The sequence below is a fragment of the Anas platyrhynchos genome, chromosome 8, assembly GCF_047663525.1.
Source record: "Anas platyrhynchos isolate ZD024472 breed Pekin duck chromosome 8, IASCAAS_PekinDuck_T2T, whole genome shotgun sequence".
NCBI lineage: Eukaryota > Metazoa > Chordata > Aves > Anseriformes > Anatidae > Anas > Anas platyrhynchos.
Window position 1 is genome coordinate 36,990,824 of NC_092594.1, and position 23,285 is coordinate 37,014,108.

Here is a 23,285-nt window from a genome sequence, read left to right on the forward strand (position 1 = left end):
AGTCATTACTTCCACTATCATTTCGCTATGTGGACAGTAGGATGAATGCTTCTAAGGACAGTGATGCAGAAGTAGTAAGCAGTCACCACAAATAAAAATGAACTGGGAAAAAAAAAAAAAAGTAAAACTTAAGGAGAAAGGTTTATGCTGTCCTTTTTTTTTTTTTTTTTTTTAGTGGAGGCTCCACTTATGGAGCTAATGCTTGAAGGTGCACAGTAACACAATGGACAATCTCCTACACCTCCAGCACAATAATATTTACATTAGTGAGAGAGGGTTCTCTTAGCCCTGCTGCTTTGTCTTTTTCCATGATGCCATTTATCATAGGAAATACTGTCTTTAAATTTCTGTTCTAATTTTTAAAATGGCACATTTTAGTGATACTTACAAAGTAATAGAATGACTTGGGTTGGAAGGGACTTTAAAAATCACCTGCATCTGGTCCACCCCCATGCCACATGCAGGATGTCACCCACCAGATCAGGTTTGTCAAGGCCCCATCCAACCTGGTCTTGCACACCTTTAGGGATGGGGCATCCACAACCTCTCTGGGCAACCTGTTCCAGTGCCTCATCACCCTCTGAGTGAAAATTTCCTCCTAATGTTTCATCTAAATCTCCTCTTTATAGGTTTAAAACCAGCCCCCCTTGTCCTATCATCTGCCTGAGAAAAAAGTTGTTCTCCATCTTTTTTATAAGTCCCTGTTAAGTATTGCAAAGCTGCAAGGAGGTCACCCCAGATCCTTCTCTTTTCCAGACTGAACAGCCCCAGCTTCATAGGAGACATGTTCCAGCCCTTTGAGCATCCCCATGGCCCTCCTCTGATCTAACAGCCCCACATCCTCCTTGTGCTGAGGGTCCCAGGCTTGGGCACTGTGCTCCAAGCGAGGCCACACAAAGGCAGAGCAGAGGAGGGCAATCACCTCCCTCCCCTGCTGGCCACTTCTCTGTTGATACAGCCCAGGATGATGCTGGCTCACAACAAGCTTTAGGTCCACCAGATTCCCAAGTCTCTCCTTGCAGGGCTGCTCTCGGTTTTTCTCCCACTCTGTCCTCATGTCTGGGATTGCCCCAGCACCCTGCACTTGGACTTCTTGAACCTCATTCAGTTCACCTGGGCCAACTTCTCCAGCTTCTCCAGGTCCCTTTGGATGGCATCCCTTCTTTCTATTGTATCAACTGCCCCACTCAGCTCGGTGTCATCTGGAAGCTTGCTGAGGGTGCACTTGATCCCACTGTCTGTGTTGATAAAGATATTACACAGCAGTGGTCCCAGCCCCCTGAGGGACACCACTCATCACTGGCCTCCACCTGGACATGGAGCCATTGACCACTGCTCTCTGGGTGAGGCCTTCAAGCCAATTCCTGATTCATCACTTGTAAGCTAACAAACAGTTGCTTTTGCAACTTTCCCAAGGCTTCCTCAGCTAAAGAAAAGTGGCTCTGGTTCTTTAACGCTGCCTTTTATGATGGGTGGCAGTGATCAGTTCTACCCTGCTTTCTTCAATTCAGCTACCAAAAGCACTTCTGATGCCAGAGTGAAATACATTTTCATGGCCCTGGGTTGCAAAGCACAGCCACATCATCCCAGTTTGCTTAGAGGTGACTGCTGCTGCTCAGACACCAGGGCTGGGGCTGTCTCTTCCCCTTGCTTATAAAGGAGACTGTGATAAGCGGGCTTTGGATTGCTTGTATCAGTCACTCCGGTCTCTGTCTTGGCTGTTCACTGAGCAGTGACTGAATTTCTTGGGGTCTGGCTTAAAGTTAAAAATGCAGATTTTACCATGTAGTACAAGAGGTAATTTTTACAAAGGGTTTTATATTTATGGATGAAAATTGATAAATATTTTATAATTCAGTTTCACAAGAGAATTTCCATAGATTAAACAGTTATTCATTACTCTAAATAGCTTTGTTCTCTTCCTGTTTCACTGGCAGAGAATGTGTCCTCATGAACTGGTTCAGCCTTTGCCTCTCATCTGCTAAACCTTCTGTAATGTTAAACCATCAAAGAACATTTTCTAAAGCAGCCCTCTCTTAACCTGTATAAACCACAGTGAAGCTGACTTTGTTAGCGTCTCAGGTACAACGGTTTTTGTTATGTTACGTTACTTTATCATTGTCTAAGTAGGGAAGAAATTACCTCAACAAGAAGGCTTGGTGTTATTAGAACAGGAAACATCAATCATTTTGTTGAGAGAAATGTTCCCTGTTTGGACAACGATGATGTACTGGTTATGATTTTAATGGCTGATCTCTTAGAGGAGAGGATGTGGATATGACCGCCAGCTAATGGAGAGTTCAGTTTAGCTCAGGTGATTGTCTTCTGGATTGCTGTCCCACTTTGGGCCAGCCAAGATTTGTCTAGTGCCACCAGAAAGCCCCTGTGATTTACTGATGTTTAAAGGCTGCTCGGTTTTCAGAGTATTTAATGGTCTTGGGCTGCAGTTTTATTAAAACAGTTGGGTTCAGCTTTCAGAACTGCTCGGTGTTGGCAAAATTCACCTCCCTCTGCAGCTGGTAGGATAACTCATGGAGAGCTTTGTTAAGCCAGGACTGAATGCTCACAAAAATCCTAATAAGTCCTGTGAAGAAACAGAGCCTTGTGAAAGGAAGAGCTTTGCAGGAGAGAAGGGGGAAGCCTCCATGCCTACTTTCATTTCTTTGTGGGTACTTAATGTAATAAACCAGGTGAGTGAGGAACTCCCAGGTGGTGACACAGCCAGGAAAGCAAGTCTTAATGGCAAGTGCCTGGGAAGTAGCAGTTTTACCTCAAATAGGAGGTGATTATCCTTTGTGTTTATTTGTTTATTTCCCCTTAATTAAAAATAACAAACCAAACACATAATAGTGGCATCTCTCCATTGTTATAATTCTCACCAGAACATTCACTGTAAGAAATAACGTTAATAATGCTGCTTTAAGAGCTGATGTGTTTTCCTTAAAACTATTTTCAGAATAATCTTGCTATTGCTGGTTTTATTTTTTTCTCCTGATACCATATTTAGAATGAGGAGTAGGATATGAGCATGTTTGGTTTCAGTTTGTGGTGTGTTTTTGATGAGTGCTTCTTTGGCATTGGGGCTGGCTTAGCGAGAAGCCTTTCACTCCTCTGGGCGATTGTGTTATTTCACTCTAAGAAGGCAAGGCAAGATCAGTGCTGGTCACCTACAAAGACTGCAACAGCTTCAAAAGATGAGCAGTGCTGAGGGCACTGCAGGCAGAGCTGGGGGCAGTAACATCCTGAACAGCCTTGCAGAAACCTCAAGAGGTTTTCTTTGGTGTCTGTTATCTGCAACTGCATGCAGAGCTTGTGGGTAACATTGCAATTGACTGAAATTCCTCTACTGAAACGTTCTTACCTGGCAATGCTGTGTGCCTGCAGGTAGATCTCCTCCCCAGCACTAGAAGGTGTAGCTGTAAAATTGCTGTTGCATTAAATAATGATACATCTCGGTTTGTGTGATAGAACAGACACGTATTACAGATCCCAACTCCTTTACAACATGAAGGAGCAGAAATTCACTGGCAGCACCGCTGTGACTGGCCTGTGGCTCCCCCAGCTCCTGTCCTTAGTAGCTCCCAGCTACAGCAGCCAGGAGAGTGCATTCCTTCCTCTGCACCCCCAGACAAAAATGATTCTGGGATTTCATCCCACCTCTCTTTACACCCCCATAGGTGTATTTGTGATGCATCTTTCTCAAAGAGGTGAGCTACTGATGGCTCCAATTCCCTATCTTCATGGTCAGAACATCATAACATTGATGGGCTTTTCTGTTTTCTCTCTCTCAATTTGATCTTGTTCTTTGGGCTGCTGTTTTTAGGGATGTATCTTGTAATTATTGTTTCTTGAACAGCATTTCTCCATGTGGATGTAAAAATTCATACCCCGATCCAGACAAACTTAGACATTTGAATGCAAAAAGAGGAGAGCCTCCAAGACCCCAGAATGTAAACATACATAAACTCTGAAAATCTGAATATTTTGATATCTTTTGACTATGCAACCTGCACTCAACTGTTATGACATTGTGTTTTGTCTCCTCCCCCACAATAATACTGCCAATTCTCTCAATGTTTGAGCACCTCAGGAAAAAAAGAGAATTTCTCAGTCTCTCTTGAATGTCTGGTGGCAGGCTTTCACTGTGGTCAGTTGCAAGCTTATAAAATTGAGTAAATTCCCAGAAAATCTGGAAGTCAACTGCCTTTTTTTTTTTTTTTTTTTTTTTTTTTAAGGAAAAAAGGGAAAAATAATGCCTAAAAACTGTAAAGTAAGAGCAGATTTTAATTTAGTTTAGCGTTTTTTTCTGTTTAACACTGTTCTAATTATTTTATGTTTTGCTCGTAGGGTATTTTAAGCCTTGAGTATTGTGTCGGTATCATTGGTGGCAAGCCCAAGCAGTCATATTACTTTGCTGGATTTCAAGGTTAGTGTTTTAATGTTAATGTCTCTTCAATATTTTGCTTTAGGAGTTAGGATGTTAATATAGGACCAGTGGGAAATAGCATGATTAAAATAGCAAAATGAGTACCTTATTAATTCATCATATCTACCAAAGTCCAGTCATTTGTCATTTACCTCATACAATAATTGGATTCTGTAAAATGTACATTTAATTTCCCGTGTTGCATAAACAAGGCATAATTTATCCATTTCACCAAACTTCAGGAGCCTTTGCTGTTACTGTCTGGCAGTTCTTATTTACATATTTACTTTTTACTAGTTTAAGTGGTGTTAGTTGATGCCTAAATGACAAGCAATATATTCTTCCTGTCAGGCTGAAGCAGCACAATGCATTTTTCATATGCAAACTCCAGAATATAATTGTGTGTTTGTAAAAGTAATTTTATCACCAAAAATTAAATGACAGTCTCATCACTTTATAAAAATTCTGCTTATACAAGCATATTTGATTATGCAAAAGTTAATCTGTCCTGCAAAAACCTATGCTTCAGTCAATGAATATCAGCCTGGCAAGCAGTTACTCGCTGGCGTTTTTTTCAGCTTTTCTGCATAGAAATTGGATTGTAAGCAGTGTAATAATAAGGTGTTTTTTGAATTACTTGTCTTCTGTTTTGTCCTTGTAGATGACAGTTTGATTTACATGGATCCTCATTACTGCCAATCTTTTGTAGATGTCAGCATAAAGGATTTCCCTCTTGAGGTAGTATGGATATAGACCTGGCACTGTTTTCTTCCCATATGAATCAAACACTAATTATTTAGAGATGTTCTAGCTAGCTGCATCTTTATGGTTTTACAGTTACATGTTATTTATCAAAGTTCTGCCCTTCTTTATAGGCCTATAATCAACAAAAATGACCAGAGGTTAAAAATTCAATATAAGATTTTAATTTTTGTTACATTAACACTTTTCTGTTTCTTTTCAATGACTGGAAAACCTCAAAACTAGATATCAGTTTACTTACGTATTTTTCTATCACAGAAAATAGACGATACTTGGAGATCTTAAACGTGATTTAGTTGGATTTGTATTGGGTTAGTTTATCTTTTTGGTCATGTTTTTATAAATTATTTTAATTTCAAGTTGCAGTGGACATTATTGAGAGAATTACTGAAGTGCTCAATAGTAAGTGCGCGTAGTCAGTTTGGAACCAGAGTTTATACAGGCATGTCTGATAATTATTTATCCAGGAATTGTTAATATTTCTGAACTGGGGTAGGCGGATGTTTTAAATGTAATTTTTGCTTCTCACCACTTTGCAGGTCACTTTTATAGCTTCCTACAAGTGAAATTACTGAGGCTTAGCAGTGAGGTTTGTCATTGACTAGATGAACAATACTCAACTCTCCTCAACTGTTTCTTTTAACAAGTTTTATTATTTTTACTCCAGCAATTTTTATAGAATAATTGTTTCCTAGAAACTGACAGATCTGAAAACATAGGTGCTGGGTTTGTTCTTACTTTCCCTTTCTCTGGGTGCATCAAGGTGTAATGAATGTGTCCTTTCAGGCTATACTTGTTAAAAATCATGCTTTTTAATTATTATTTATTTATTTACAGTAGTGTTTTCCCTTTCCTTTAACTTCTTTCCAAATAATTTGCATTGAGAATAGATGGAACAGAGGTTATTAAAGGACTCTATTTACTAGCACCATGGGAAAACATTATCAGTTGCAGAATGGAGTGCTCAGTAGCCACAGTGCTCACAGTAAAAGCACTCACTGCCATCCATACAGACTCTCCTTTTTGACATTGGTGTGGTCAAGTTCTGCATGAACTTCTAGGCACCTCGGAGCAACCCTTCATAAAGTGTGAAAACATCCACTGCTTAGGACAGCATCAACTGTGCTGGAGCAGAGTTGGTTAGTAGTAGTGATTCCTCTTGCCACGGTGTTCTGCAAAGTTATGTACTCCTAAACGTGGAAACAGAGCTTCAGAAAAAAACATGTTGCATTTCAATAAGGAAGAGGAATATGGATTTATGTCTACCACCCCTGAAATATTAGTTACTTAATGCAGGATTCTTGCAAGTTTGCAGTAAAGTCTTGTAAAGAGTGGAAGTCACAGCTCAAGAATGGGGTAGGTGGTCTTAAACTGACAGGTTACACTTAGAAGGAAAGTCAAATGGTAATGTAATCAAGTGCTACGTCATCATGGCTTCTGTTTGTATAGCAGCTAAGAGTTAACTTCAACTGAGAGAGCAGTGGAGGGAACATCAGTGTTCCTGTATGTTACTATCTTGAAAAGAAAGAACTGTTAACATACCATTTTCAAGGAGGTAATATTTTGAAGCTGATCACAACACCTTAATCAAAATACCATCCAAAAGTATCTAGGAAAAGAGATTGCATATATCAAAGGGCTTATACAGGGGTAATGTTAAATCCTAGGGCTGACTAAAAGCAAACATTAACACAAATTTCAGTATTTATGCTTAACAAGAGGCCTTAATTGGTGTGACATGATGTGGAAGTCTTAAGGTTCTCTAGTATATTAGAACGTTCTGAATTGAAAAAAAAAACAAAAAACAAAAACCAAAAAAACCCCACATAGTTGCTATTTTAGATTCAGCAAAATGAATCAGAAAATATCATAGGCAAAAACTTTAATTCTGTTCAGAGATACCTTTGAATTTACCCCTTTGAGGTATTTGGAAGAAGAGTTGTCGAGAGTCCCAGTTCTCTACTTATTTTGCTACTGCATTGTGGCAGCAGCCAGAGATTATAACCAAGATCTTTGCCCCTTTATGCTAATAACTGTTGTAAAATACGGTGCCTTCTCTGAAGATTTTACAGTTTAATTGGGTAAGCCAGACAAAAGGTGGGAAGAGCACGGAGATGTAGAGCTGAAGTGACTTCCTTAAGGTCACGCTGGAGCTCAGTGGGCAAGCTACAAAAAGTACACATCTCTTTGGCTTCTGTTCCCATGACTAATCCTCCAGATTATGCTGCAGGCTGGCATTAATATGAATTTCCAAATAATAAGGTTTTAAAATGTATTTTGAAGGTACACAAGCTGCCAGCTTGGCTTGATCGCATCCTAATGCTTTTCTGCAGACGGAAAATATATTGCAATTTAATGCTTAGTGCATTTAATAGTATTATATCTTTGTCCAGAAATGTCAAAAGTAAACAGAAATTGCTTTCTTAGTGTGGATAGTTGCTTGTTAGATTTATCTGTGGGGAGTATTTTCAAAATTGACAAATTGTCCAGAATAAGTTGGAAATCAATCCACTCTGTATTGGCTTCCAGAATCCATTTGTTTGGAGGAGTGAAAAAAAAAGAAAAAAGCCTTTCCACTTCTTTTGTTGTACAGTGATTGGTGTAGCATTAAGAACACTGCCCTGAATGGTGCAGCACAAGTGTGGTGGGAATCTTGTTGCAATGTGATGTGTAAGGTGGAATTCAGTTTGCGCTTTTGAGGACTCAGGGATGAATATTCAGCCTGCAATTTCTGCAGAGAAAGTCTGAACAGAATTAGGAAAAAAAAAATAAAAATCAGTCTTGTATAAATATTATTTCTAATCTTTGCTTAGATTTTTTTTTTTTAGCAGAGTTTTAATACAAATACCTCTCAGGTTTGTAATCACAAGCTAAGAGCAATACCCTTCAGCAGGTGAAACTCCTGCACTGCCAGATACTCTCCGGGTAGGGAACAAGTGCTGTCGCCTTCTGCAGATTGACTTTTCTGATGAGCAAAAAAAAAAAAAGAATTAAATATCAAATGGGTTCTAGCCTACAGTACAGACTGCTTGATGTTGCTGTGGTCAAATCAGATGGCAGCCGAGGAAAGGTGGTGGTGCTGAGGCTGTGGCAGCGAGCTGCCCTGGCCCCGCGCTGTGCCAGGAGCTGCCGACACGCTGCATGCAAGGAGACGGGGAAGGAAGCAGCACGGAGCAGTCCCCGGGGAATATCGATCGCCGTGGGAAGTGCAGGAAAAATAAAATCTGTATTTTAGCACGGGGGTGTCTCCGTCGTGGAGCGGTGCCGACCCAGCGTGTTAACGTTTGTTTGTGGTGCTGAGCAGCCGTGGCAGCAGCGCTGGTGGTGCAGCGGGCTGGCGGAGCTGCTGGCCCTGCCTGCTGGCTGCAGAACCGCCGGGACTGCCTCGCAGGGGGTGGCTTCCACCTAGGCAATAATTGCAGATGATGAGCTTCACCAAAGCTACAATCCCTCTAATAAATGAACACACATCATAATGATGGTAAAGCACACGTTTGTTATCTTTTCTCTCAGGAACTGTGAATGAGAGTGGAGGGAAGACTGTTTTGTTGTTAGTTTTTTTTTTTCTTTTACACCACGGCTGCTGATAGCGTCAGTTCACAGCACTGTCAGAGCGTAATTTGTCAAGGAAAGAGATTCCACATTAGGGAGAAAAGTATTTATAAAGCAGGGCATGCTTTTGTTTTTCATACTTGTGGGCTTCTGTAATACAGTTTTGCTTTTGTGTGTGCGTTTTTTAACCCATTTAATTCACTCAAGGAAAACAGATGAGGTTGGTTTATCCCATTATGCCTCTTTTATAGAGGCAGGGGGAGGGAAAGGGGCAATGGGCGGTGGTAGTAAAGCAGTAATTGTAAGATAGTGCAAAAGCTGTTACAAATTCAATTTGCAGAAGAGCATTCACCTCCTCTGCCTTGGGAATATTCATACAGGGCTGCTTGGAGCGGCGGACCTCTGACAGATTTCAAACTAACGTGGTGCTACATGCAAGTTTGGTGAATGCAGCACAAACAGCAAGAGGCTTTCCACGTGTGGAGAGTCAAATTTCCAGAATCTCTTTGGGTGGGGGTTGGAAGAAACAACTTCAGGGACATGTGCTGGGGTTTAATGCAGGTGACAGAGCGGGTTGGATGTCAAAGCTGTCGGTTAAAGAAAAAGGAAAAAGTAAATGCGTTGCTCTGTGCCGTTCTCAACCTTAATCCATTTCCTGTTTTTTAATCTTGCAAATTGCAGTCATTCCACTGTCCGTCTCCCAAAAAGATGTCATTCAAAAAAATGGATCCGAGCTGTACGATAGGATTTTATTGTAGAACTGTGCAGGACTTTGAGAAGGCTTCTGAAGAAATTACCAAGGTAGGTGTCGAAGTTGCAAAATCGATTGCTCAGCCAGAACAGCATGTGTGCTCTGTAGGGGTAAGGGCAGAGGATCAGCACAGCTTTACTAAATACCAGTAATTCTTTTCTTGATATTTATTGCTGAATTTATAAGCGTGAGAAATCCAGATTGTTTTTCATTTCGTCTGTTTTTACCAATACATAAAACCTGGGCAGAACCGAGCCGCGTGTTGCGAGGCTGTCGCTAACAGAGCAAAGTGAAGGGCTCCAAACAAAGCCGGAGCCGGGCAGCCAGGATGGCACATGGCAGCTCCACGAGGTGGCACTATTGAAGTGAAAATCCTTCTGCAGCCACCCTGCCGAGGTGCTGGAATTACCGGTACCTGATGAGGAATTTTTAAAAGGCAATAAATCCCTTGGGAAGATTTTTTTTTTTTTAATGAAAGTATTTGATCAAGCCAAAATTGTATATTATTTCTTGTTAGCATAAGTGCTTTTTCTGATTGCATTTCAATGTAAAGCAGCGTGCTCATGATTGGGTAACAATGTTTGGAAGTCAGCGGAGCGGGTATCACCCAGTAAATCTGTCTGATCATGTCCTTCCACTTGAAAAATACAGGTATAGGTTTACTTAGGTTCAAATCTAATTGACTTTTTTTTTCTTGATTATCCCATATATGAATATTTGAAGTACAGATTTATTAATATATTAACTGTGGTAGCCAATAACCATGCTTTGTGATTTAAAAAAGGTCTGTGAAAGACTCAGTGGCAGTGAAGATATTTGTGATACTAATATTCAAACCATATTACTTAGCATAAGTATTGCACAAACATTAATTCTTGCATATTTTGAATGTCCTGTTAAGCAGCGTTAGTATTATAGCTAAAGCAGGATTTTAAACTTCTTACCGGGTATAAGGTTTGGTAGATTTTGACTGATGTTGAAGTTTTTTTTTGGTTCTCATACAGAGAGGTAAAAATTTAATTACAAAATCACCTGCATTGGAAGTTCTCTCTCTCTTTTTTTTTTTTTTTTTCCCACTTTTCTTTTGAATTTGGGCTGAAGTACATTTCTTCCCCTAATAATCTGTTGTGAAAATGGCCAGGTCTGATTGAAGTCTTTGAACTACTCTCCTAGCACTTCAGATAGAAGTTCTTTAATGTTGATGACATTATCTTGTATCAACGTATTTCAGACACAGTAAGTTTCATAGCAGAGGAAAGTTTGGATACAAATACCATGCGAAAAACATCCTATGATCTTTCAGTCCGTCCTTCACATCCTTTGTTTTTTTCCTGCTCTCCTCCATTATTTTTCCCTTTGTTTGCAATTTGAGTGCTCTAACTTGGCACTATTAGCACAGTGTACTCTCACTGTATAGGCCAGACTAACAAATTCAGATTCCTGCTGCTTTTGTGGGTTGTAAGAGGTGGGAGGAAAGATTTTGCTTTTATTGTGTGAGGATAAACCTGATGAGCCATTTATTCAGTGATAGAGAAATCTGAAATCAAGGGCCCAAATAGAGTGAATGGTGAAAATCCATCCAAATTGCATTCTGTACTTGCTAGTTAGGTAGGTGTTAGTAAGCAGTGTAATAATACTTAGAATTAAATAGTCAGTAGATTTATTTCCAGCATGAATACCCAGCAGGCATGGCCACTCCTGCCTGGCTTCTTGGCTCCACGTGGCACATCCAGGAGGTCAGCAAGAAGCTCCAGTCCTGCACAGCACCGGGGAAGGAAGCTTCTGCCTCTCCCTGGCTGCAGCCTCTGCTGCTGCTTTACTGCTGATACCAGCCTTGCCTTTCTGCTAATGCAATGAATCATTCCCTTACCACAATTCATGGCTGCAAATTAATAATCCACTTGGGCCAAACTGCACTTCACTGTTTGTAGCCCAGGTTCTAAGGAGAAAGTTCTCCGAAGAACTGAACTGACTGCTCATTGAGCTTGGATGCAGCTCAGTACAAAAATGAATTATTGCAGTGGCAACAGTGTGAGTCCTGTTTAACACTGAAATCCTAAAAAAATATTGATGTTTTATTAAATAAGCTGTAGAAATCATCACAGTGTTACCTAAAGAGCTTGCAAGTGAAACAGATCTGCCCAATGGCATTCTTAATTAGAGAATTATTATACTAAGTTATGGCCCAGGGTCTAACACTTGGTTACTTTGAATTACGTAGGATATCCCCAGCAAAACTGAGAGCAGAAACCATGTTTCTAAAGTTTATTCACTGGCTTTGCCTAGGGTAATTTCAGCTGTAATGTAAATGTCATAGATCTGTATTCTTAATTTTTGCACTGATACTATGAACCAGTCTCATCCATGGAGCTTCAGAACTGCTGGGTGTGAAGTACTCTTAAAAATCTGGACTTCGGAAAATGCCCTCTGTGGTGCCTTCTCAAAGTCATAAAGGACATAGCTTTGGACAATTTACTTTTTATAAAACAAATGAAACTTAGTAGGTAAAATCAGGTATTTATTACCTGTGATCACTGAGTGAGATGTAGCTTGATAATCATTGCAGTAACCTTAACCAAGATCCACTCAGCTCCTGCTTGTCGGGCTAGTTGATGAATTTAGTATTTCATTGCCTCCTTGGGTAACTGGAGAGCGATGTTCCTGGCACGGTAGGAAGGGATCTTTGGGGAAGTTCAACAGACAGCAGCAGCGTCGCTGCAGGTGTTGCTGTCCTCAGCTGGAGGGACCGTCTTTATAGGTGCTCTCTGTGAACATGTGGCTTCCCTGAGATGAGGTATTTGGGTAAGTTTTCTGTTGCAGATTTGCAGTTAGGAGCTGGCCAGCCATCCAGCTCCTAAGAGAAGTCCAGCCATCCACTTCACAGACCTTCGTATGGCTCCAAATTTCGGTTCTTCCTAACCCAGCTTGTTTTCAACCCCTAGAAATGAGAGGCTTTGCATCCACTTACCTAGTTGTGCAAGACTCAGAAACACTTTATTTCCAGACCAGCATTTTTCCTTTCTTCCACAAATACTTGTTACTATTATTTGCTTTTGCTTGTTACTGTGTGTACATCTTTTCTGTATCTCCTTCCCCTTTTCCCAGGTTTCACATCAAAATAACCAAATGCAGTTAAAGTAGGCTAGAGTAAAGGGGAAAATTTCAGACCACAGTGAAAATCAAGGAGTGATTTTTTTTTCTTTCCAGCCTCCCAGTTGTGTCTTTAAAAATAGGTCCTACTCTTTAAAGATTTTTTTGCTGCTTTACATTGAGTGTATCTCCTTAAAACAATGTTTAGAGGTTTTAGTTCCACACAGCGGATACCTGTAGGCTAGTATAGTTCTACATGTCACTGCATCGCTGTCTACCGAGTGTTTTTTCAAAGCAGGTAGGAAATAGATGAATAAAATCGGTGAACAGTTGTCAAAACAGCCTGAAAAGTGGAAATGACTGTCAGTATTTGGAGGATTAGTATCTGCTACTAGTAGCAGGTGTGGTGGTTGTTGTTCAAGTATTTATCGTTTCCTACTATCCTCATCCTGTATGCTCAGTTCTCTTATTTATAAATATAGATTTTTGGTGCCCATTGTCAATGTATTTTTAACCACGTGCTCTTGTTTAACTTAAGTATATATATTTCTGCTTTTATTCAGTGTTGACATTGTACATACTGATGTGTTGAGATTGTACATACTGATTCTACACCAAAAATATCTCTTGGGTTGTTTAAGTGCTCCAGAATTCGTACCTGTGTCTGAGGAGAGTGTTACGGGCATTAACTGTTTTGTAGATAAATATATTTTAATCTTACAAGATCTCAAGCTGCACTGAAGCAATCTGCGTTCTGTATGTAGAGGTGATCTGTACGAACAAGTTGCAGGGTTAGGCATAAAATTGTGAATGAAGCTATTCACTGTCTGAAGGAGAAGAAATAGAAGTAGATGTTTGTTTCAAAGGAGGAGGAGATGTTTAGATTGTGCGATGCTTTTGTTTTAATATGAAAATGAAAATAAAAAATGCATTTTTCATTTTACAGTCATAATTACATCAATATTGCTGCTTACTGTATTTCTTCAAATCCAGTTTAACATTTTATCTGGTATGTGTTCTACGTTGTAGATGCTGAAATCTTCATCTAAGGAGAAATACCCCTTGTTTACTTTTGTAAAGGGTCATTCTAGAGACTATGACTTTGCTTCCAGTCCACTCCGTGAAGAAAATGACCTTTTCTCTGAGGATGAAAAGAAAAGATTAAAAAGATTTAGTACAGAGGAGTTTGTCTTGCTTTAAGGACATTTTACACTAGATTATTGGCAGCTGTCCAGGAGAACACTTGTCTTTTTTTTTTTTTTTTTTTTTAAATAATAATAATAGTTCTTCTCTTCCAGAAAGGCTAGCTGTGCTGAAATTGGTCTATTTTCATAAAGATGATAATGTTTTATATGTTAATAGTCTTTAAAATGTCATTTATAAATGTACTTACTAATTATTTTTGTTCACTACTAGTTGGATGAGTGTAATGTCGCATCGTGCTAGTGAAGATAGATGGCATTGTTTAGAGGCAGGTGTGCTGAAATGTGCCTGCGTCCTGGTCTCGCCCTCTGAAAAAGCTGGGCTGGCCGTAAGCCTGAATGTGATCCTAGGGTTGTTTCGGTCTGGGACAAATCCTGAGCAGAGGCTGTCAAATATGTGTTGGTTTTATGTCATGGGCACATATCTGTGGGTTTTGAGACCATCTTATTTCTGTTTGTAAGCAAAATTTGAGTAATTCTTGTTGTAAGGGTAGAACTCTAACCTGTTTCACTTCCTAAGCCCAGATAATAGTTAATGTGGTAATTGCAACATACCTCTCTTCCACTGCGCTGCCCAGGATGTAAGTTTGATATATCAGAAGTAATTGCCAGTTGCAATACTGATATAATTATATAGGCTGAATTGTGAGTTAAGATACTATTTAGCAGTATGATTTTATAATGGTGTCTCATTAAGCCAGCTTTGGAACCTTAATTTGAGGAGTGAAGATAAAGTATTACCTTGCCCCACAATTTTTAAAGGTTATACTATTAAATTAACTGCAACCAATCAAAGCAGCTAAAAACAATTATTAGAAAGGAGTGGTGTTTGTTTCCTGTTTCAGCTATTATAATGTTGAGGCTTCTTTCCTACTAGCGCAGCTTTTAGATCAAAGCAAATGGGGTCTGGATATTTAAAATTTTGGGGTGTGAATTATTTTTTTTGATATGTTATTACTGTACAAATGATTACTTGATGGTGTGTGTTCTCAAACTGCAAAGAAATGTACATAAATAGTTCTGTGTTTTAACAAATGCAATATTTAAACTATGTATTAACACTGCTTGGAAAATAAAAGGTGTGAAAACATTAACTGCATGTGCCTCCTTTATTAATACCAGGTCCTCTAAGAATGAATGTAACCCCACATCTAAAAAAAAAAAATAATTAAAGTGCAAATACTCTGTTTATGTGTAATAAAGACAAATTTAATTGTTGTGTTGTAAACCAAATGTTAACCCATTCTAAGTGCCATTCAGGCACAGAAGACACAAATCTGATGCTTATTTGGATAGATAACGTGTACACATTAAAAAAGCTTATTTTCTGGGAAAAAAAGTGACTAACAGCTAGATGTCAGGCAGAACTAAATCATATGTACATGTCAGAGCTGGGGTGTGCATCTTCAGGTGTTAATTGAATTAATATTCTGAAAAGCCAAAATGAGATTATTTGTGGTTTCACTCGTTCTCAGGAAAAACAAACAAACAAAACAACAACAGCAGAAACCACATTTGTCTGAATTAGTAACCTCTGCACTGTTAAATCATACTAATAATTGGCACGGTGTTTTTACATGCTGCATGTGTATGTGAGGGTGTTCGGATTGGATCTTACTTAGTATTTTCCATTAATAGCCCAGAAGAGGGAGTAAACAACATATTTATGGAATTTAGATGTCAAAAGGAGGGGAATTGTGAATGTCAGTGAGAACCAGAAAATAGAAGACTTCTGTTTAGTGAAGCTCAAGTTAATGTAGCTCTAGCAAAAATAATGCAAAAGTGTCAAGTGGTTCCTTTGGGTAACAGTGGAGAGGAAATTACACACAAAGTTGTACTTTGCTTTCCCATTTAAGAACCAAAAATGCAGTTCTATGCTGCATCACTAAAAGCTGTCACGGAGCGGGGGGATACATTTGGCATAATCTGGTCTCACTGATGCTCTCCTGTCTGCTTACCTTTCCGTGAGGAAGGCATTAACTAATTAAAGGTCGCAGAAGAACAGTAAAAATGATCGGGAGCCTGCAGGGACAGATTTAAGGAAGATAAACTCGGAGCTCTGGGCCTTTGGTAGGCTGTGGCTGAAGAGAGCTCGGGGTGAGAGGGAAGCAGGACAGTTTACAAATGCACACTCTGCCTGCACTGCTGAGGAGGAGTTGGAGGGAACGGCAAGAGGCCGTACATCTTCAGCAGAGGGGAAGACAGCCAAGGAAAAGCTTCCTAGAGGGGAATGCCAGGCTGTGTGCTACTCACACAGCATTGTCAGAAGTCTTCCCGTGTCAGGCTGTTCAGAAGCAGACTGGCCCAAAGGCTAACAAATGCACAGTAAAGAGCAATCCTGCATTCAGCACATTAGTTGAATCAATAACGTCTTTCCCATTTACAACTTCTGTTGTTGTAGTAATAATAATAAAATGTAATAAGCTCCAGAGGCTTTAAAGCACGGGAGTCTACAATATGTGTAATGAAGTTGAGAGCAGCCCTCAGTTTTGTAAAACACAGAAAAATAGCGAGTTGTGCACTGGGCTTTTCCCTGACGGTGTGTTGTTGAAAATGCCAGAACCTGCACGACACCAATATCCATCTTTTTTCACTCCAGACCTACACAGAGGCCTGTGACCCCTTGGGGTTTAACCTCACAGCCTTTCAGGGACAAGCCCAGAGGCTGGAGGCTGGGGGAGGTCGGGCTGCTGCCGTGTGGCCCCCTGAGCTCACACTGAGGCCCAGCTGAGACCACAAGGCCTGGCTGAGACCCATCCTTTGCAAGTTTTCCATGCCCAGGCCTTTGTACCCATTGACCTGCCTTACGCTCACACACAGACCATGGAGATCTTTGACCCCAGCTGGGAGCCAAAGGATTTATTTCCCCTTTTCCTCAGCTCCACTGGCTGAAGTTCAGGTACCTCCAAAAATCCCACGTGCACGTACCACTGAAGCTAGCTCTGTCTTTGGAAATGCGCTGCTAATAAAAGGGCTTTTGGTTTGGTACTGCTGTAATAGGAATGGTCAAATGGAAATATAAGAGCTAGGGTATATGTGTTAAAAAGAAAAATGTAATTCTACCACCCCAACAGCAAACTTATCTGTAAGGGAGAAATAGTTTCATTTGTCTCAGCCCTCTTGCAACTTGTTCATAAAGAAACATAACGGTTGAAAACCATTGCTAAATTTAAATTTTTTTTTTTTTTTTTTTCCTTTTAAAACTAAAGGCAAGATTTCACTGCTGGAACAGCTGCCATTGTTCAGTGTGCTTCCTTAATCTGTTACCAAATCCTTTTGTTTACCACAGTGCCATTTTATTTGAAGCCAGCTATAAGTGGCTGATAAAACTAATAGCTATTTTCAGTTGTGTTTTTTTTTTTTTTTCCAAGTTTCTCATACAAGACTTGGTGTAGACAAGCCCACAAGTTGCCCTGGTGCTGAAGATCCATGTACAGTGGTGACACAAGTTAAATTACCAAGTTACTAGAAATTAATGTTTTTCAGTAACTACAGGGGACTTTAATTGGAAACTATGTTAATCGCATAGTAATTCTCTTTACCTCGTCTGCATTATCTCCTGAAAACTGTGCAATTAATTTGTGTCATCACTGTTGCTGCTGCTGCCTTCAAACACAAACCAAATGAGCATTAGTTACTCACACACCCAGCAGTGGCCTATTTCCTTAAAGGACTGCCGCGAATCACTGACTGATGACTCGCTGGCCTGACTGAACCAGACTGCACGTACCCCAGAAGGTGGCAAATAGTTGTTCTTTGCAGAGAAGTCTGATCTTGAATCACCTAATTACCTTTCTTTGTGTGTTTATAATACCTAATATTAGCTTGACACTAATATTAGCAGCCCTAGGACACTAAATGAGTAGCTGGGACTCTTTCTTCCCCTTCTCAGAAAAAGACTGGCTCCATTTTGTGAGTCTGCAGGGTTCCCCTTGACTTGTCTCTCACTGACCAGTGAGCAAAGCCTGTCATGCTTCCCGATCTGCAGGTGAAGGTGCTCGGGGTTGTCCCTCCCTGCTGCGTCTGGGATTGAAGTGTGGGTAGCCCACGGGGTGCAGCACAAAGGACCTCAAGGCCATCACCCAGTCAGAGCCCATTTGTGGCCACCAGCAGAGTTGCTTGTGTTGCCTCTCCTTTAAGGCCTGGTTCTCCTCTTGCTGGTCCCCAGTGCTCCTGCAGCTATGGAAAACTGAGGCTTCCCTAATTTGATCCTGAAGGTCTCAAAGCAGCTCCGCTCCTGTGGGTACAGCAAGATGGAGTCCACCCAGCACATTTCTCACTTGGCAGTTATGTTATCCCCCTAGACTATCCCCCTAGTCACCCCTCTACAACAACATAAGTAGGCAACCATAAGAACGACATGAAGGCAGCTCTTGTATTTCCTACAGGTGCAGCAGCAACCACAGGTGGAGGTCACCCCAGGCATCCCCACACCTGGTTTTTAAGGCCAACATTGTCTTCGTGCTCTGGCAAGACCCACTCTTCCTTAATCCTGGCAAAAGGCACAAACATGTGAAGTGTGGACCTGCTGCTGGTGAGTTCGCTGCTCCCCAAGGAGTCGACACAACCTTGGGCTTCTGAGAGGACGCGGCAAGTAGGCCTGGCTGCCAGCAGGGCGCCATGCTCCTTGGGTAGAGCCACAACAAGTGGTTGTTCTACGTACCCTGACTGCCACTTAAGCATCACTTTTGTTTATCAGTATGAGAATTCAGCTGGAAAACTGAAAAAGTGAGAGTGGATGGGACTGAAGGAATCCCAGCCCCATCCCGAGTACTCCCTGGCCGTGCCTGGGCCCTGCACGAGGACACCAACAGCCTTTGCCCTGGTTTCTGCCTTGCCCTTGGCTTGCAAATTTCTTATCTTCAGGGAAATCTTTTCTAGTTTTGTTTTTTGTTTTGCTTTTATTTTAACTTAACCCTCTAAATCAAGAAGTTCTGGTAATGGAAAGCAGGCTAGTGTGTCTGTTAGGCATGGTGCGGCAGTGGATTTGGGGATGCAGGGAAGGTCTCTTCTATTTGCCATTAATTACAGTAAGAAAGTGGACTCACTCTGGAGAGCTGATTTATTTCCAGAGTTATTGACAATCGCTTAAACCAATGATGGAATGAAAAGCAACCGTGAGTTATGAAAGGTCAATAATACCACAAACGAATACAAACAGCACATCTGAAATCCAGCCCACCCTGCTTTCTGCTCATGAAACATTTTCATCCCAGGTGACACGGGTGGACAGCTTTTTGGTGAGGCTGAAGCAGCAGCTCTTCTTGTGCTACCAGGAGCCTCCAAGGGGGCAGAATATGCCAGATAACTTTGTGGTCTTGCTGTGCATCATTTGGGAGCATGGCTGCAATCTTTCTTAGTGCTTGGAGCACATTTCCCTCATCCTGTGCCGAGGGCTGCGGATCACAGTTGGGTGGAAATGGCACAGCAGCACTCCTGCTGAGCACTCCTGTGCCATCCCTTTGGCCAGCCCTTGCTAGACTCTAGCTGCTTCCCAGTGTAAAACCGTGTTACAGCCTGGTGCCACCTTGGTTAGACAATACCACGTCATGTAAAGGAGGTCATAAAATGCTGGTAACTTATCTCCACTGCCAACAAGATGTAAAAAGGCATTTGTTTGAGTGAGTCAGGATTGAGCCCTGAGTAATCATCATTTGACCGTATGACTGGTTATCTTCATGAGATGATTTCTGTTGCCTAATTGAGGCTAACTGAGCTTTATAAACAGTTCCCTTCCCTGTTTGTAAGCAGTTCACGGGCAGCTGTAATTGTTTGAATCCACAGTGTGAATAGCAAAAAGAGCTTTACTTAATGACTGCAGAAGCCCTTCTTGTGTGAGAGCTCTCTGGTATTTATTTACACCAGAATTCACGACGCTTTTGTTTTCTATGAACGCTCCTGCAAATAAAAACTTGCTCACTCTAATGTTTATGAATAAATGTGGTCGTAAATGCCATCAAAGCAAATCAGCAGGGTTTTATTTATGCAAGAAGATGCACAAATAAATGTTTGCTGTTTTCACCTAGCGCTAGTGGGTGTGCAGGCATGTGTTAAAACCAAGGCTTTGTGCATTTTCCCCTCAGCATTCACGCATTAGTCTTATTTTCCACCCACTCCTTTCTTACACTCTGATCCTGCCAACGAATCGCCATGTCCCAAGGGAACATTATTAAAGTCAATATTTTAGGTATTTATCCACACCCGTCAGTTTGCTGGGTCAGTGGATAAGGTCACCCAAGGTAACAGGACCACCTGGGGGATGCCCAGGACTGGGACTGGACTCTTGTCCCTATCCGAAGGCAGACAAGAGGCAAAGGGGGTTGTAACTGCAGCGTTGTGCTGGTCTTGGTGTGGCACACAGCACATGCCCACAGCTTCTTTATTGATGTGGGCTGACTTGTGGAGCAAGGTGGCTTGGGTTTTGTCTTACCTGGAAGAAGCGGGGGAGGTTATTGCCACCCTGTCTCAATCAGTGCCCTAATTAAGCCTAGGAGAGGATTTTCTTTCTAAAACGTAAATGTCAACTTCTGTTAAAGAAAATTAAAACACAATGAAATTGACGTGGCAGAAACTGTGGAGGTGCTTAAAGAGTCTACATTTTTTAGAAGAGGAAGTAGAAAAAGAAGTATTTTCTCTTGTGGATTATTGTTCCTCCAACAAGCACAAATCTAGTGAAGCACTTCATACTGTTGGTGAAAAAACACAGCCAACCTGTTCTCCTAAATTGCTGGACAATAAACTAATCAGAGATCAGTCCTTAGGCTGAGTGCTTGCAAGGTACTTTCAGAATATAAGGAAGTTATGGAGGTTCATAAAGTGCCCCTCAAAACCTGCCATTATGTTCTGGTTCCAGTGGTAGAGTCTATGCCCTGGCCTCTACAAATGAAAAATGAATATATTCTGAGACTCACCTCTTTCAAGGATTCATTTGTAAATTCCCTCTCTGTTACCAAGATCTTTCAGGATTTTGTGCTGGCCATGCTTTCGGGGGGCTGGACTTGAAGATGCAGGTTGTTCCCTTCCATGCCCTTGCTCCCTAGAGATCAAAGCAGCAGAGCACAGTAGCACAGAAATTAAAAAAATCTACACTCAGTAATATGATAACCCCCACTTACAAATAACACTATATAAAGGCATCTGACTCCTTCAAGCTGCAGAGAGCCATAATCAGAAGTACAAATCCGAACTTTGTAACTCTGCAGTAGCCCAAAACAAAGTCCTAGATACAGATGCATTAAGATGGAGAGTTCAAACAGAAAACTGTTGTGTTTTTTTTTTTTTTCAGAGGTTCATGGAGAAAGAGATTCAGCTGATCACAGAGAGACACTTCCACTATGAACTGTGATCTCAACAGGATCAAGGTCAAAACCTCAGTTCAGACACTTTTCTGCCTCCCCTAAAGCAGGTGAGAGGACAATCTGTTTTATAGCAATGAGGAAACACAGAATAAAGTACTTGTCAAATACAACAAGCTCATGTCTTTGCAAATATATGAAGTGCTTTGGCTTTCACAGTTCAACCAGTGGTTTGTTGTTTTCATGCTAATACAAATTCTTGTATTAATAGGAGCATGGCCTCGGGTTTCTCCATCCGTATGGGAAAAAGTTACTTGTCTGATGGTAAACAAAGAATAGAAGAATTGATTCACTGTCTTCACTTTAAAAAAGATGGTATGAAGCAATAGTGAAGCAATTTTAATTGTGACTGTGTAACACTTGCAATCAGTAAGATCATTTGTGTTCTGTTTTTAGGAATCGGGGTACTACAGAGTACATACAGCATTAGAAATGCAAAACATGACCGCATGTTCTCAGGATTTTGTCAGTGTTACATGAAAGAGCACTTGTGCTGGGATGCTCAACTCTGAGGGTATTCTCTGTTCAGTGTGTATTTACAGAGATGTATGAATATTTGATTAATGAGTCATGGTCTCTGGAGAAATTTAATAACTGTACTGCTGTACAAAGCCAGCTCCTTAACTGTTAACACAGCTGCCAATAGTGTCACTGACACTGAAGCCCTTTCTGCATCTAATATATTCGGTGGAGTAAATTCCTTCGTTACAAGAGAATCCATGGGACACATTATTCAGTTATCTGTTTTGAACTGTTGCAGGCTCAATTTACAGACCCTGATTTGTAAAGATTTTTCCAATGGAAACAAGCAGTGACACATGAGCCATAAAGCAGCAGTTTCATGAGGCTATGTTGTTACAAAAGTTAGCTGGAAGGTCAGTTATGAAGAAGAGCTGCTTTAAAAAATCTGGTGTGCTTGATCGTACAGTAGGTGTTAGCATTGTCCAAATTTCTGTTTTCATCAAATATATTTATAATATACGGTTACAGCATATTCAATATGTTGATGAAATAAAAATCATCAAAGCTGTGCACGTGCCTTATATTTGTGTAATACAGTTTATAAAATGTAAAATGAAAAATAGGTGAACATATCAAAGTGTGGCAGACTGATCTGGCAAATTCTGACATCCTGGAAAAGTGAGGAAAGATTGTTCAGGGCCACCCGATTTGTAGGATGGACAGAAGTTTGTTCCCCTCCATGATACCAGACCCAAAGTGTTACTCATTTTTTGCTGAGCAGTTTCCCAAGAATAATTCACCGCTAATTTTATAATTTCTCCATTTTTATTCCTAATACCTGTGAAGAGATCAATTTTCACTTATGAAGTTAGGTGTATATTTTAGTGGTGTTACTGCAGTTCAACTGCTTTAAATAATAGGGGAAAATGTCAAAAAAAGATAAATTTAGTGCAGAGGCTTTCACTGGAAGCTTTAACTGCAGGTTAGAATTATACATGCTATGCAGAATTTCCTGCAACACTTCTCCTTAGGGCCACAATGCATTACAGCAGACGTATAATGAAGCTGCTATAAAATCCGTGGTAATTAAGGGGGATTTGACAGTAATTGCAACAGTGAATCAACTTAATTATTACCTGCTTCAAAGAGAGCTAACCTGATGTTATAATCTAACCTTTCCTACTTCTAAAATGAGAGATTAAACAAGTATATGTAGCATTTAAGAATTAAATCTGTTGAGATAGAATTCTATTAATATACTTTTTATATACATTTTATGTATGTGTGTATGTAAGTACAGAGCAGCTAAGCGAAGAGCACCGTTAGCTGACAAACTGCAGATACGCTGACTGTATGCATTCATAAAATAAACAGAACCTGGTCTGCATCTCCGAGGCAAAGCAGCCTCTCTGTTATCTGCTGAAAGCGTGGGGACCTACAGAGAGACCCTTGCTATAAAACACTACGACACACATAAGCCTAGTTCCTTGAATGGCCTTGTAAAGGGGATGTGATGAATGTATTGTCTTTCTCTGCTTAATTTTAAGCAAACTAGTCTGAAATACATCTAAGGTGTGCTGTAAAGCTGCAGAAATGAGAGGCTGCTCGGGGTGTTTGTAGTCTTGCCATTCACAACCTTGGTGTAGCTCCAGCAAGGAACCCTTTCCAGGAGCATGCAGAACTGG

The 23,285-nt window shown here is 40.7% G+C and overlaps 1 protein-coding gene across 3 annotated transcripts in view; it reads left to right on the forward strand.

The window, feature by feature from the left end:
- ATG4C (autophagy related 4C cysteine peptidase) overlaps positions 1 to 21,207 on the forward strand; it is a 33,760-nt gene extending 12,553 nt beyond the window's left edge. For 2 of the 3 annotated variants that reach the window (XM_027463308.3, XM_027463307.3), the window contains 4 exons: positions 4,348 to 4,426; positions 5,088 to 5,164; positions 9,422 to 9,541; positions 13,611 to 14,877. In XM_027463308.3, the coding sequence (XP_027319109.1) occupies positions 4,348 to 4,426; positions 5,088 to 5,164; positions 9,422 to 9,541; positions 13,611 to 13,781 (447 nt within the window). In that variant the 3' untranslated portion in view covers positions 13,782 to 14,877. Of the gene's footprint in view, positions 1 to 4,347; positions 4,427 to 5,087; positions 5,165 to 9,421; positions 9,542 to 13,610; positions 14,878 to 18,171; positions 18,318 to 21,068 lie in introns of those variants that run through there. The other variant, XR_011810840.1, reaches the window with a different exon arrangement.
- The last annotated feature ends 2,078 nt before the right edge of the window (positions 21,208 to 23,285 follow it).